Below are 16142 nucleotides of genomic sequence, written 5' to 3'. Positions count from 1 at the left end.
AATATTCATTTGTAGTTTAAAAATCTATGATTCTATTAAAAAATTCTCTTTCTGTGGAAGAAATTAAAGGTCTCTGTGAGGTTTAGTGACTTAATCTGTATTGCATAAATCATTTGCAAATGGATAGCATGACTAAAAGATGTAGAATTCAAGAGAGTTGAGGGTAATGGTATCCTTTTTTTAACTGAAAAAAAAAAGAAGTCAAATTCATTTTAAAAATAATTTACTTACAAGTTGATTGTAAAGAAAAGTCTTTCTCTTTTTCATTGCAGATTAAATCAAAGAATGGATTATGGAAATCAGACTTTGGTGACTGAATTTTTTTTCATGGGCTTAACAAATCACTTCCAACAGCAGGTTGTTCTCTTTTTGATATTTCTCTTGGTTTATCTTGTCACTCTTCTGGGAAACGTGGGGATGATCACCCTCATTTGGATGGATCCCCGACTCCACACTCCCATGTACTTTTTTCTCAGCCACTTGTCTTTTGTGGATATATGCTCCTCTTCAGTTACTGGTCCTAAGATGTTAACTGATATCTTTGTGGAGAAAAAAGTAATCTCTTTCTTGGGTTGTGCTGCCCAGTTCTGGTTTTTTAGTCAGTTTGTAGTGACTGAATGTTTCCTCCTGGCCTCCATGGCATATGACCGGTATATGGCCATCTGTAAGCCCTTGTTGTATGCTCTCATTATGTCCCAGCGTGTCTGTGTGCAGCTGGTGGTAGGGTCTTATACCATTGGTCTTATGATTTCCATGACCCACACAGCCCTTGCCTTTCACTTGCCCTATTGTGGCCCCCAAATCATCAATCACTTCTTCTGTGACCTTCTTCCTGTTCTGTCCCTGGCATGTGCAGACACCCAGGTCAATCAGTTTGTGCTTTTCATCTTGGCTGGAGCTCTAGGAGTGGTCAGTGGTGTGATCATCCTGGTTTCCTACATTTACATCGTCATTGCTATCCTGAGGATCCGCTCTGCTGAGGGGAGGCGCAAAGCCTTCTCCACCTGCTCTTCACACCTGACAGCTGTCTCCATCCTGTATGGGACACTCTTCTTCATCTACGTACGTCCCAGTTCTGTTTTCTCCCTGGACATCAATAAAGTGGTTTCTGTGTTCTACACAGCTGTGATTCCCATGTTGAACCCACTTATCTACAGCCTGAGAAACAGGGAGGTTAAGGATTCATTCAGAAGGATGTTTGAGAAGAAGCAGTGTCTCATGAGTAAGTAAACTAGATTCCATTTGTACTACAGATTGAGAGGTGATATTTACACAAGATGCAAGAACATGGGCTGGTTGATGGGAGTGTGAGTTTTATTTTGAGACTCACTATTTATTACTCTATGTCTTTGAAATGTCACTCAACATCTCCAGGTTGCAATTCTTTCCTATGTCATTGACCAGGAAGGTGTTTTAAATCATTCAGCTGAGATGGGATTATTATTGAGCCTTAGTGCTTTGAAAATACTTTCAAGGATTGTGAGTAGGATACGAGAAGTTCTTTGTTAAGTCCTGACTAAGTTTGATCATCATCAGTTACTGGACAGTACTTCTGTTTAGCTCACAAGGTGTGGAGATCCCTCCGTTGTCTGCAAGGTTGGCCTTGATTCTTTAAACATAAACCATTAACAAATGTATTATGGTCAAAAGTTAAAAACTTCAGCTTATAAGATAAATATGTCTTGTGTAATGGGAACATGGTGACTCTAGTTAACAATTCTGTCCTGTACATTTATAGGTTGCTAAGAGAGGAGATCTTAAATGTTCTCTTCACTTGAAAAAAATGTATAACTACATAAGGTGATTTCTGTTAACTAAACTTACCGTGGTGATCATTTTTAGCATACACAGGTATTGAACTAGTATGTTGTACACCTTGGACTAACGCAATGTGATATGTGCATTATATTTCAAGAAAATGGAAAAAAGTGAATTATTCAGTATATGTGCTGCCGAAGCGAGCACAAAAAAAGTGAATTATTCAGAAAACATGTAACCATAGTACTCTGCAATACTACCTTCGTGTTTGGAGTAGGCATTCTATGAAGGCCTTGTATATCCCCGATACTCCTATGATAGCACTAACTGTTGAGATTTTGCTGCTGTAGTTGCATGAGTCATGCATGTGAAATCCAGAATGCATTTCAGTTCTTCAATAAAGTGTTTATTGCTACTGTGATTTATTGAATCTTGTTTCATAGGTGTTTCATAGGAAGAATGTGATTTTATTTTTGTAGATGTTCAGTCTGGCACACATGAAGAATCAATGCATTACCCATGACCACATAACTTTGGTCATACTTTTATTTTCTCCAGGTACTATATTCTTTCAACCATACTTTTGTGTTTTATTTTCTGGAATGTAATAACAAGTCTAAGAAATGAGGGGGTTGACCATGTTTTTGTGCGACTGTAAACCTCTGTCTTCTCTTGAAGGCTTTCTTTAAAGGATGTAAATAATCTCTAAGTCCCTAGAATATGTTTGCTTGTTTTGCTTGTTTTTCATCAAGCTTTCTTTCAGTTTTTGTGACTGGGCTGGGTAATGATGTGGGTCACGATGCTATTTAATTAAGAAGACATGGGAGTCAAAGAATGCCAGAATCAATCACTCATTTAACTATTTTTTTGCATAGTCCTCTTTGCCTGACCCTGTACTGGGTATTATTCATATTTAGAGGAAAAGTCCCCCTGGAGGTTACAGGCTAGTGCAGTGGAAGGACAAACAAACAAGACTGAAAAATATTTACACATATATGGTGATTTCTGTGACAAGCATAAGATAATCAAGAAAAGAAGAGGTAGTATATTTTAGGAAAGGTAATTAAAAAAACATTTCTTTAAAAAAAAGTAGGGATTGGCAAAGTTGAAAAAATTCTTCTTATAGTATGGCTTTCCATGGAATCTAGAGGTTACTATTTGGTCATCAAAGGAGAAAGTATCCCCTCCCCCATATAGTAACAAGGCTTCTGTGTACTCTAGCACCTCGTTGGGTGGGGTGGGGGTGGGGCTAGAGTTTACAAACTAATTCATTTTAATCCTCAGAATACTTTTATTCATTCCTTTACGTGGTGTAAGTTTTGGGAATGGGCACAGTTGAAAGTAGGAGGACATATGAAATGTTTTATTGGGAGAAGGGATTTATTATATGCCATGAAAGTGCTGATGAAAATCATCACTTTCGAGAATAGATAAAAAACTTGTTAACTTTCACCAGGTGACTCCTTGCTGCATAAATCTGTAAGATCTTCCAGGCATTTTATGATGGATTAACTGTGGTCTCTTTCATACTCACTCCAGGCCTCTGTATGCCATGGAAACAGGACCAGGCAAAGAGCTGAGCTGATCGTCTTGGTAGCCTTGAGCAGTGCAGTCTGAATGCGTTTTAGGCGAGGGAGCAGCAGACTGCTTAGGCCACACTCCCTTTCAGTGGAAATCCTCTGTGGGATTTCTTCAGTTATTCTTGGGATTTAAGTGGCCCTTCTATTTCCTGTTTCCTCATCCTGGGGCAGTGCTGCAGGTCAGCCTTTACCACGTCTGAGTCTCTGCTCAAATGTGATGCCATCTCAGAGGTCCTGTGGACCTCTTTACCTAAAATAATTCTCTACTTCTCCCGTATATCAACTATTCACCTTTTTTTTTTTGATTATTATTTTTTGAACATGCTCCTACATCCCTTTCTACTGCTGCATAAGAAATTGCCACAAAGCTGGAAAGTTATAACCACCTAAATTCACTGCCTCACAGTTTCCCTGAGTCTTGAGTCCAGGTCCATCATGGCCTGATTCTCTGCTCAGACTCTTGCAAGGCTGATATGAACCTGTTGCCAGGGCTCAGCTCCCTCTTAGAGGCTCCAGGGAAGGCTCATTTCCAAGCTCACTGGTGTGTTTGAGAAAACTCAGTTCCTTATGGTTGTAGGACTGTGGTGCCTGTTCCCCAGTGGCAGTCAGCTGGAACCTCTCTCAGCATCTTAGGGTTGCTCACTTGCTTTCTGTTATGGCCCCTTCAGCTTCGGACCAGCAATGACTTATCTAGCTCTCCATATATTTTCAACCTGTCTGACTCTTCTGCTCTGAGCTGGAGAAATCTTGGGACCCACTGGTTCATCCAGAGTCATGTCTTGCAGAAGTTTAACTGTGTCATATAATGCAACATAATCATATGAGTGGTATTTCATCATATTCAGAGAGTCCTGGGATTAGGGCAAAGATTAGGGATCTTTACAGGAACATTATAGGAATTCTGCCACCCATACTGATGCTTACAGAATAAAAATCTATCCTAAAGAACAGTAGTCTATGAAGGGGAAGAATTGACATTTGAGGTTGTCTTTGTTAATTTGTGTTTGTGTGTGTGTATTCCTTACCGGATTTGCAGTTCTGATTTTTTTTTTTTTTTTGGTTAGTTTCTATGCTAACATAATTTTTAAAACAGTTATTAGTGTAGAATTTTAATTTTTAATAGTAATGTTATTTTATATATTTGGTGAGGATCTGCTATATCATAACACTGTACTAAGCATTTTGCAAATATCTTATTGAATATTTTACTTCCTGTTGGTGATATGTGTTATTCGATCCACTTTATAGCTGGAGAATCTGAGGCTTTGGAGATCCTGAACCACATGGATCACATAAGGCATCTTTTAAATGAAGGAGGTACCTCTTGACCCCTCCAAGCTCCAGTATTGGGATGGGACTTATTCTCTTTTCCCACTAGTATTTCTCTGGGTTCACATTTGCTTATTCCAGACAAAAATGAGGACACTTTGATATAGACAGTTATCCTTTAAGATGGTAATTCTGATAAGATTTGTAAAATGATGTAACTGAAAAGAATTTGATGTAGAGCCTCCAAAGATAATCACTTCTCTGTGATCCTGGAGTGCACTTTGGAAAACACAGAATTTGCTTTGATTATGATGAACAGTTTCTTTTCATTTTAGCACATTTTCATTTTGGAATCAGGATTTCATATTACTCTGTGATTAAATTGGTTTGACTATAAGGTTCTTCCTGTGTAACCAGCATTCTCATTTTGTCAACAACTCGGAAGATAGAAACATATGTTTACTAGGACTTTTGATAATGCCAATTCCATCCAGTAAGATATGACCCTTCATCTACTAGAGAGTTTATTAGTGAGGGACATAAGACATAAGCAAAGAATGATATGTGGTGTCATTTTTAAGTGACAGAAGAGAGGAAATGATGCTGTTAAAGTTCAAAAAGAGTAATTATTTTTGTCTATAAGGTATCAGGGAAGGCTTCCTGGATGAAGTGATGATTCAACATACCTTGCAGAACAGATGGAATTTTGAGTTCTAATATTTCAGTACGTGAGAAGGTATAGTCAGAAGGGTTGTAAGGAAAGAGGGACATATGGGTCTGTGTGGGAACAGCAAATCAGCAAGTGTGCTTGAATCTTACAATGTTCCCATGGTGTGAAAGGAAACTGTCAATGTAGGTCCTGCAGGACTGAAGAAGCAGTGTTAAAGTGAATCCAGACTTAAACCTTCCCAAGATATTGCCATGATTCTGAAGTTTATATGGAATGCAAAGGGTCCAAAATATCCTAGTTAATCTTGAAGAAGACAAGTCAGGTGGGATGTCTTCCTCTACTGAAGACAGACTTACAAAACTATAGTAATTAGGATAGGATTGGGGGAATCTGGGTGACTCAGTTGTTAAGCACCTGACTCTTGATTTCAGATCAGGTCATGATCTTAGGGTCATGAGATAGAGCTCTGCTTGGGTTCCATGCTGAAAGTAGAGCGTGCTAAAGATTTTCTCTCTCCTTCCCCTTTGGCTCCTCGCCCCTCCTTTTTTTTTTCTCAAAACAAACAAACAAACAAACAAACAAACAAAGACAGGATCAAGAATAGACTAATAGTCCAGTGGGACAGAGTAGGGTGTCCAGGTGTATTAATGAATGCACGCTAATACCTTTATTATTAAAGAATATACAGACCCAATACATGGACACTTCATTTATGGCAAGGGTGACACAGCAGGGTAGTGGGGAAAGAAAGGACTGGAAAAAAACAAAAACAAAAACAGTGTTGGATCCTTTGGATGTCTAAATGGGAAAAAAGTAGAATTTTACTCCTATCTCACAATACACATTAACATTAATTCCAGATGATTTGGAAGTTGAAATGTAAAAGGCAAGGAATTAAGGCATCTAGAAGATAATATCAGAGAATACCTTTATGACATATGATAGGAAATTTTTAAAAGTAGGCTACAAAAATACTAAATATCAAGAAAAATATTGATTCCCTGAACTACACTAAAATAAACACTGAGGTTTATGCTTAAGAGTGTAAACATGGAAGCCACAGGAAGAGAAAGTGTATTTATAAGGCAGATAAATGAGATAATTGAAGTATATGAATAACTATCGTAATTTTTAAAGAAAGGCAATCCAGTGACAAAATGTGGGCAAGACTTCCAACAGCCAGTCCATGCAAGTGGTTATGGAAATGACCTTTAATACTGTAAAATTTCTCAAATTCCTTAGAAGTGGCAGCTAAAGACACCATGAGATCCCACTAGACACTCACCAAAATGGCTAAAATGACAAACACTGGCTCTCGTACAGTACTTAGAGAAGTGAAAGCAATGGGTTTGGGACGATTTCCTAAATTCTTAGTCAATATGAACATATCCGTACCCCATAACAAAGAAATTTTACTCCCAGGTATATTCTCAAGAGAAATGCATGCTCATGAACACCAAAACACAAGGTGTTCATTGGATGCTCAGTAGAGAAAAAAAATCACAAAAGTTAAAACCTAGCAAATGCCCAAGAACAAAGTAATCGGTAAATCATTTGTAGGATTTTAATATAATAGAGTGATAGCATCAATAAAATACATGAACTAGAGATTTATTCAACCAAAGATGAATTTCACAAACATGGTATAGATGGTGGACATGTTCTATCCTGACTTGGGTGGCAGTGTACATACATGTGCTCACAGTATAATAATTCAAAGGTACATTTAAGATGTTTTACTTCTCTGTGTTATTCATCAACAAAAGCTGAAAAAATGTTGTATCAAGCTTGAATTTGTCAGTGAAACCAATCTCAATGTCTCATAAAAAAAAAAAAACAAACCTGTGTGAATATGGTGGAGATTCTTTACACATTATGATTTTGGTGATTTTTCTATGAGTATTAGAAATGGAAGATGAATGATCACAATGATAATTGAGTTATCCTGGTAGCTGGTCCTCTGCTGTAATTATCTCTAGGCGAACAGTTGCAAAAATTTTGTTGTGGTTCTCATGGGGAAAACAGCAGTTGTTACAACATGGCACTAAAGTTTACTCTTGAAATGTTTTCTTGTGTAAGAAGGAGGTAAGAAATAAGAGTTTACTCAGTCAAGCACAGAAAACAAGTAAGATGATCCCAGTGGATTTTTTTAGAGTTTAAAGTCAAAAATAACATTTTAGTTTAATTCCCTATTATCGAATTCCCAAGGTATGGCATGTTTTGGGACCTAAGTTCTCCCAGAACAAAGGAATGATGTCACTACTTGTGGAAACTTTGATCCAAGTGAAAAGACAATGAGTTTTGGAGTGGAAGCTTACCATATTCTTATGAACACTAAGAATAAAACCAAGTAATTCTAAGAAAGTCTGACCTCTTCTCTGTGCAGAGGCACAGATGACAGTGGGCAGAAGGAGCACATGCTGAAAAGAGTACACTTTATACTCCATTTTAATTTTAATTCTTGGAAGAGGAAAGGAACTCATTGGAATGTAAGTTTAAAGCACTTTTAAAAATCCACTTTGGTCCCTGCATTTACTCTTCAAGAATTTTAGTATAAATGGGCTTATGGGAAAATGAAAATGACTGACATCTTGAATTTTTTTTTTTTTTGTACATAAAGAGATATCTACTGTCAGACCATAATTGGTTAGAATGTAACCAATGCAGCAAACTTAATATGAAGTAATGTGAAATTCTGCAACAGACACAAAGAGGTTATACTGAAGTGAAATGCCTCTTCAAGTTCAGTGACTGCCCAGAGCAGGAGAGGTCGGGCCACCTTCTCCAGGTGGGGAGTCATCTGCATGGAATGTTGCCCTGTATTATGAGCCTCACACTCAAAGCATGGGTGCGAAGGAGGGAATTATAAATGAGAGCCCAACTGCAGATATTTGAGAGCCCTTGTCCTTGAGCAAACTTGGACTCTGCACAGGTTTTCTCTGGAGCTTCATTGCTCTCTTTGTCATCAACAGCCCCTCCACTGATAAATTCGCATACATGCCCTGCTTGATTCTCTATCCCTCAAACAGCATGCAGAACTGGGTTGAGACTCTGAGAGACCTCAGGTTCTCGCTTGGGAGAGTGGCATCTTTAAAAGTACGGAGACTCTATATCCAGATGGGGCCATGTCTTACTCTCTGATGACTCTTATGAAATACTAACTCTGGCACTTCAGGCACCCTTTTCCACACTTCATAGCCTCTTCTGTAAAAAAGGAGGTAGCAACATGCTTCTTACCTAGGTTTTGGTGGAAAGCAAATGGGCTGATGTTGCAAAGCACCTGGGGCACAGGTGCTTTGCAAAGTCTTGAATACTCCACAAAAGCTTATTGTCCCTCTGTATTCATTGTAACCTTAAAAATACTGGATCATGTAGGCAATCATTGCTTTGAACTGCAGGTGGAAAGTGATTGTGTATTTGCCACCAGCTCTGTGGTCCTGAGTCAGACATCTTGGAGCCTCAGTTTTCTTATTTACAAACAGTGAGGTTGGGGCCAGAGTTCTCTCTGTTTCTTATAATTTTAGAAATCTTGAACTCCAAACGCATAGCTTGCAAATGTTTCTCACTTTCTACCTCTGAGGCTTCCTACATTTCTTCCTTGCCTGTTTTTCTTCTCCCACTTGATTGTAGCTAATTTGTCTTCTCTCTTTTTCTTTTTAAATGTTGAAATAAATTTCATATAAAAATAAATACAATCAACAATAAATAAATAATAAATAAAGGCAATTAAGGAATTGCTTTAGATTGCCTTTTTTTTTTTTTTTGGTCTTGTTTTAAAATTTTTTCCCCAAAGATTTTATTTATTTATTTGAGAGAGAGAGCAAGCAGCAGGAGGGACAGAGGGACAAGCAGACTCTACACTGAGTGAGGCATCCAATGTGGGGCTTGATCCAAGGACCCTGAGACCATGACCTGAGCTGAAACCAAGAGTCAGAAGCTTAGCCAACTGAGCAACCCAGGCACCCTTAGATTATTTTTAATTACAAAGGTAATGCATGTGCATTTTCTCCTTGTATTAAATCTTAAAATTGTGGTTAAATCTAGAGTCCCCTTTGATTACCTACCTACATCCCAGTTCGCTGTCCCTCTGTTTCCAGAGGTAATGAGTATTCCTTTGGTGCCTCATCTGTCCAGACTTTTATTTACTCTCTCTCTCTCTCTCTCACACACACACACACATGAACACACACAGAAACACACTTAAATAATTAAAATTAAAGAAAACATTGAAAATGTTCCTACTATCATACTGTACACATCATTCTGTGACTTGCTTCTCCTTCACATATTTTGGAATAATAGTCATGTTCCTAACACTTAATTTTAATTTTTTAATGCCAGCATAATTCCCATATAGTGTTAGTTTCAGGTGTACAATAGAGTGATTCAACAATTCTGTACATTACTCAGTTCTCCTCACTGTACATGTTCTCTTCATTCCTTTTACCTATTTCACCCGTGCCCCTCCTCCAACCTCCCCTCAGGGAATCTACTACTTAATTTTTAACTGTCTGTAAAATAGTCCACAGAATGGCTATACCAAGATTTATTTGCTGCTAATGCCTTTCAAAAACTATTTGTATGGATTTCAGTTTTTTTTTTTTTTAATCACTTGGAGCAACGGTGAAGAGGACATCATTGTTTTTCCATTCTGTGTTTCCTCAGGGTGGATGCTAAGTAATTTTAATTAAGAATTTCTGAGTCCTCAGTATGCACTTAAAAAAAAATTTTTTTTTCAAAAGACAGTTAAACACTGCCATCCAGAGGCTGTGGCCTTGATGCGGCCTCTGATTTCCTGTGACTGCCATATTGTCTCCCGGCTTTGTCAGTATTTTACATTTTCTCATTTCTGAATATCTTGTCAATCTGATGGGTGAAAATAGCATATAATTGTTGTTTCAGTTTGGTTTCTGTGATGATCTGGGATATTAAACATCCTTTAGTATTTGTTGGGACTTCAAGCATCCTGTCTGTGGCAGGCCAGTCTGCATCTGCCTCGCGGCACAATGAGTATTTTAGTATCTAATTTGTGGCAGTTCTTGAAGTGATCTGATTATAATCCTTTGTGACATATGCTCCAGTATTTTTTCCATCTGTGTGTCTTATTTTTACTTGGAGTGTATCCATCTACTTAAAACTAGGATGTAGTAAAAATTTTCACCATTTTCTTCAGGTGATTTTTATGTCCTATTTTAGAAGACCAACCCTACAACACATCATAACATTATTCCTCAGTGTTTACATATTACATGTTTGTAGTTAGAAGTTTCCTTTTTAGTTTAGTGGTGAGGGGTAGAATTTTAATATTATCTGTTTTTTCAAATTTTCATCCAAATATTGTAACACTTTTTTAGCAGTAATTAATCCTTATTTGCTGATTGAAAGAAAACTTATTCATTCTAAATTGACATCTATGCCTAGGTCTGCCTATGGTTTTTCAGTTTTTCTGTCTCCTATTCATCTTGCATCTATTCTAGTAACAACATCTTATGGGTTTAAGTACAATGGCTTTATTGATGTGTTGATATCTGGAATAGTATATCCCTTTCCTTTGTTTTCCCTTTTTGAAATTGTCTTTGCTATTTTTGAACATTTTTCTCTTCCACAAATTAAAAAATCAGATTGTCTCATCAAAAATTATATTTTCATTTAATTTTTCCAATTGGTTGGAATTGCATTAAATTTGCCACATAATGTGGTGGTTGTTCTAGCCTTAAATCAGTTTTAGACAGCCAGGAGCAAGTTTGTAGCCTGACCCAATCAGCTTTTGACCTAGTGCAATGTGGGAGACCACACACCATAGCTAGGAACTATGGATGTCTCCTTGAACAAAGGAACAAAAAGGAACTATTAACTCTGTAAGAAGAATCTTCTTGAAACTCCCAGAGAATACATGTGCACAGGGTAAGCACTGGAAACATTCACACTATAACCAGAAACTAGATATTCTCACATTTTGTACTATTTAACATTATATTAGAGAACACATCCGAAGTACTAAACCATAAATTAAAAGAAGAAGATGTTATTACAGGATTTTGAGAAGTGGGGCCGTTAGGTGGAATTTAAATCAAGAACAGTTCTGATGAGCTCAAAACAAAGCAGGGCTGTGTGAAGGGGCCAACATCGCAACATCAGAATAGGCCTAAACCAAACAGGTAGCACGGTGTCCTGTTTCCTTGAAAACTGTAAAGGTAAGACCCATGTACAGAGTTGTATCCAGACAGCCCTCACACGGAGTTTTGTACCTGTGCTGGGAATTGAGACTGTTTTACTCTGTCAGATGGACTTAGATATTCCAGACCAGAGTGGGATGTTTTACCTTGCTGATATAATTCCAAACAAAAATTTCAGATAGTCTATAATTTTAGAAAATAAAATTTCTCATTGAGTAATAAAATATTTGTCACCCACCCCCCCCCGCCCAGTGTTGTTAGGATACTTTATATCTGTAGCCTATCTGTGAGGGAAATATTGTTTCTTGTTCACTTCACAATTGATGTATCTGTGTCTGCTATTCCAACCTGAGGAATGACCATGAAGATTCTCACTCTCCCTGTTAGAGCTAAGTTTTGCTTCCTCAGGAAGAAATGAATCTTAATAAATACACAGGCATTTAGGCATTTCTTCCCTAGCACAGTTAAGTCCTATAATTTATATTTTTCTTCATATGAATCTTGAACATTCCTTATCGGGCTTATTTATAGCTATATTACCATTTTGAGTCAATGATTCCATTACATTATAATTCATAGGAAATTATTGACTTTTTTACACTGATCTTCACTATTTGGATGAACTGTTTCATTTTTTTTTCTAAAAAAGTTATTTTATTGGTTGACTATTGTACACTTTTGTCTGCAAATAATGCAGTATTTTCTTATCCTTGTTTTCTAGAATTCTTACATCTTTTTTTGATTTATGGTTTAGTACTTCAGATGTGTTCTCCAGTATAATGTTAAACAGTACAAAATGTGAGAATATCTAGTTTTTGGTTATAGTGTGAATGTTTCCAGTGCTTACCCTGTGCACATATATTCTCTGGGAGTTTCAAGAAGATTCTTCTTACTGAGTTAAGTAGTTCCTTTTTGTTTCCAATTTGGGAAGTTTATCTTTTTCTTTCTTTCTTGCTTTCTTTTTTTTTTTTTTTTTTGAGTCACATTTTATCAAATTCTTTAAAGAATTTTATTAAAGTAATTTAATGCCTTTCCTTTCAATACGTTAATGTGGTGAGAAATTTTATAGGTTTTCAAATGGCGACCCAATTTCTAGTTCTAATCTCTTTAAAACATTTAAGCCATATTGCTCTTAAGAACTTTACTATATTTGATTTGCTAGCATTTAATTTAGTCTCTTTTCATATTGATGTTCCCAAATTGGACCTGTAGTTTCTTTTCTTGTGTATCATGTTATGTTTTCAAATTATTTAAAGTTGTGCGCATCATCTATTTTCTGCTTTTCTCACTTCAGAAGACCAACGCCATCAATGGCTGATGGAAACCATACAAGAATCACAGAGTTTATTTTCATAGGCTTGAAGTATCATCCTCAGATGCAAGTCTTCCTTTTCTTGCTCTTTCTACTTTTTTACCTTGTCACCATGACAGGAAACTTGGGTGTGATTGTTCTCATTCAGATGGATTCCCACCTTCACACGCCCATGTACTTTTTTCTCAGTCACCTGTCCTTTGTGGACGTCTGCTTTTCATCCGTAGTGGGTCCCAAGATGCTCACGGACTTCTTCGCTGACAGAAAGGCCATCTCCTTTCTGGGCTGTGCTTTGCAGCAATGGTTCTTCGGGTTCTTCGTGGCCATTGAGTGCCTTCTGCTGGCGTCCATGGCCTATGACCGCTATGTGGCCATCTGTAACCCATTACTGTATTCCGTAACCATGTCGCAGAGACTCTGCATACAGCTGGTGGTCGGACCCTATACTGTTGGCTTCCTGAGTACCATGACTCATACAACAGCTGCTTTCCGGCTTCCCTTTTGTCGCTCCAACATTATCAAGCATTTCTTCTGTGACATGTCCCCCCTTCTTTCTCTGGTATGTGCTGACACCCGGATCAATAAATTGTTGGTTTTTATTGTGGCTGGAGCCGTCCTGGTTGTCAGTAGCCTGACCATTATAATCTCCTATTTCTACATCCTTACTGCCATCCTGAGGATCCGCTCTGCTGATGGGAGGCGCAAAGCTTTCTCCACCTGCTCCTCCCATCTCACGGCGGTGTCCATCTTATATGGGACTCTCTTCTTTATCTATGTGCGGCCAGGTGCAATTTTTTCCCTAGACGTCAACAAAGTGGTGTCGGTGTTCTACACTGCAGTGATCCCCATGTTGAACTCTCTCATCTACAGCCTGAGAAATAAAGAAGTGAAAGCTGCCATGCGCAGAATGATCGTCAGGAGCAAGTTTTGCATCAGAAGTTAAATTCCAATCTGGAATACAAAATAGATAGAAGGAAAAGCTTCTAGACATGGTTAGTCTATCTGGTCATCATCCAAAGAGACTAGCAATGTGCAGAGTTTAGAGTATGGAATCCTTGCCGACTATTTCTTTAAAGCTCCCTTTTAATCTTGTGTGCGTGGATGATAAAAATCCCCAGTCACCAAAAATCAGAGCAATTCTGTTTCCTCAAATAATTTCATTATTGAGCATAAGATAAAAATCTAATAAGTGCTGGATCATCTAGCTACTAATACTATGGCACTAGTTGGACCAATATATATGTCCAGACCAGTGGAGATTCATTGGAATAACATATATGACCTCTATTCCTAAAGACAGAATTGAAAATAGAAAACAGAGCAGGTCACTTAGCTACAAATTATTAATATTATTATTTTTAAATTTATTTGACAGACAAAGATCACAAGTAGGCAGAGAGGCAGGCAGAGAGAGAGGAGGAAGCAGGCTCCCTGCTGAGCAGAGGGTCTGATGCGGGGCTGGATCCCAGGACCCTGGGATCATGACCTGAGCCAAAGGCAGAGGCTTTAAACCACTGAGCCACCCAGGCGCCCCTACTACAAATTATTATTATTTTTTTAACAAAAGGAACTCCTCATATCATATTCCTTCAAATATCTCTTATGTGTATTTTCTTTGTCCTTGCTTCTGAGAATGCCATGTCACAATGACTGCAGAAAAAAGCAAATACAAGCAGAAGGTGAATGATATTGACGATACAAAACTTATATTCTTATTCTTCCACCAAGTGACAAGTGACAAGAGAGATGTCTCTTTACGTATTTGACTCTGAAGCTGTTCCCACTATTACTTTAATATCGATATTTAGTTTTTCTATTTCTTTCAGACAAAAGTAAATCGGCATCGCTTATTAAAGAAATTAGAAATAAAATGCAAACAGGTGAAGGAGAGAACAAGAAAATTCTAGAAAAATCAGAGGCAATAGGTGTTGAGAAGCCAGAGGTAAACTAAAATGAAGAAACTGTATATCCCATTCTCATGTTAGTCTTTTTTGTTGTTCCAAATTAGAAAGAAAAAGAAATACAATAAAATTAAGTTTAAAATATATTTTAACACCTGTCTGTCCCTCATACAACAGTGGAACAATTCAAGAGGTATTATAATTACATCAGAGAAGAGAACGTGATTTTTTGAAAAGTGTTTTTTTGCTGCAAGCCCGAGTTGTTTAAGCCCTGATCGCTGAGTGTGATCTAAAAATAGAGAATTTATCTCTAGATTATAGAAAGATATAAGGGGAAAAAGCAGAGTGAGACATGCCTCAGGAATGATGTGGGGAGAACTAAAGTATAAATGTATCTCAAGTCTGTGCCCTAATAAATTTCATGATGGCGTTAGTGGATAAATAAATAATTTCTTTGGCAGTATTGCTGGAATGATGGTGTCCCAGCCATCCCTTCTTGGGATCATGAACCTGTTTTGACTAATGCAGTTATTGTAGGCATAGAACTTTGCAAGGACTGGCATAGAGCGGCTTGAGTTCTGAGGGAGTGAGCGGGTTGTGGAGGGAACTGACTACCAAGACAATGAAGTGGTGTTTAGGTCATAGATATCCTAGTTTCAATGAGGCGACTGCCTCAGACAGCAGAAATGAGTCATGGGCTAGGAAACGGGAGAGACAGAATTAGTGCCGATGGAATGCTCTGAAAAGGATTCAGATTTTACCTCAGAAATGCCTTCCATTTAATCTACATCCTTTATTTATTTTTGAAATAATTGATTAGATAAAGGCTGGGATCAACACTCTCAGATGTGTGTGTTTGCTCCAACGACAAAATAAGTGATTTCCTTTTCTCTCGGTGAAAGGAAAATTGTCAGGGTTTTAGGCTATGCCTTTACAGCACGAATCCTGCACCGAAGGAAGGTTCTTGGGCATTCTTTTTTCCCCCCTTCTCACTGAGTTTTTTGGCAGTAGAGTCTTTAATTTCTAAGTTTAATGCTTCAGCGTACAAATACGAATCTTATCTGGGTTCTCTATGATTTTGGACTAGGAAAATTATGCAACATTAAAAAAAATAACTACAACAAAACACCTCAAACATTTTTCACCTGAGTTACTGGAATCCAGATAGATTTGGTTCAGCCTGGGGCCCAAGGGGGGTTTTGTGAGCCCCAAGTACCCTATGGCATATGACACGTAATACGTCTGAAGCCATCTGGGAGAAGGAAAGCTACGTGAGGGTGACGGCAGGAAATGCATTCCCAGTCATTCAGTGGCTACTCTGAGTCTCAGCACGAGTTGATCCAAATCACAACCCAGCTCCTCCTTTCCGTGATACTTGACTCTTACAGCCTTGGAGTGCTGATGGACAAATAATGTGGGTCCCAGAGTCTTAAGATTTTGTTCATCTCATGATGTTGGGTGACAACACCAGACAAG

At 37.9% G+C, this 16142-nt stretch overlaps 2 protein-coding genes across 2 annotated transcripts; both read left to right on the top strand.

Annotated features, from left to right (window-relative positions):
• Positions 1–285: 285 nt before the first annotated feature.
• Positions 286–1230, top strand: LOC308350713 (olfactory receptor 5G25-like; the record flags this gene model as incomplete). Its single annotated transcript, XM_080816221.1, has 1 exon — positions 286–1230. The coding sequence occupies one exon, from the start codon at positions 286–288 to the stop codon at positions 1228–1230; it is 945 nt and encodes a 314-aa protein (XP_080672347.1).
• Positions 1231–12763: 11533 nt separating this feature from the next.
• On the top strand, positions 12764–13708 carry LOC308351079 (olfactory receptor 5G9-like; the record flags this gene model as incomplete). Its single annotated transcript, XM_080816559.1, has 1 exon — positions 12764–13708. One exon carries the CDS (start codon positions 12764–12766, stop codon positions 13706–13708), a length of 945 nt encoding a protein of 314 aa, XP_080672685.1.
• Positions 13709–16142: the final 2434 nt, after the last annotated feature.

The sequence above is a fragment of the Martes martes genome (assembly GCF_963455335.1).
Source record: "Martes martes genome assembly, chromosome: 10".
Lineage (NCBI taxonomy): Eukaryota > Metazoa > Chordata > Mammalia > Carnivora > Mustelidae > Martes > Martes martes.
Note: the sequence above shows the minus strand (reverse complement) of the source record. Positions and strands in the feature narration are given on the sequence as shown.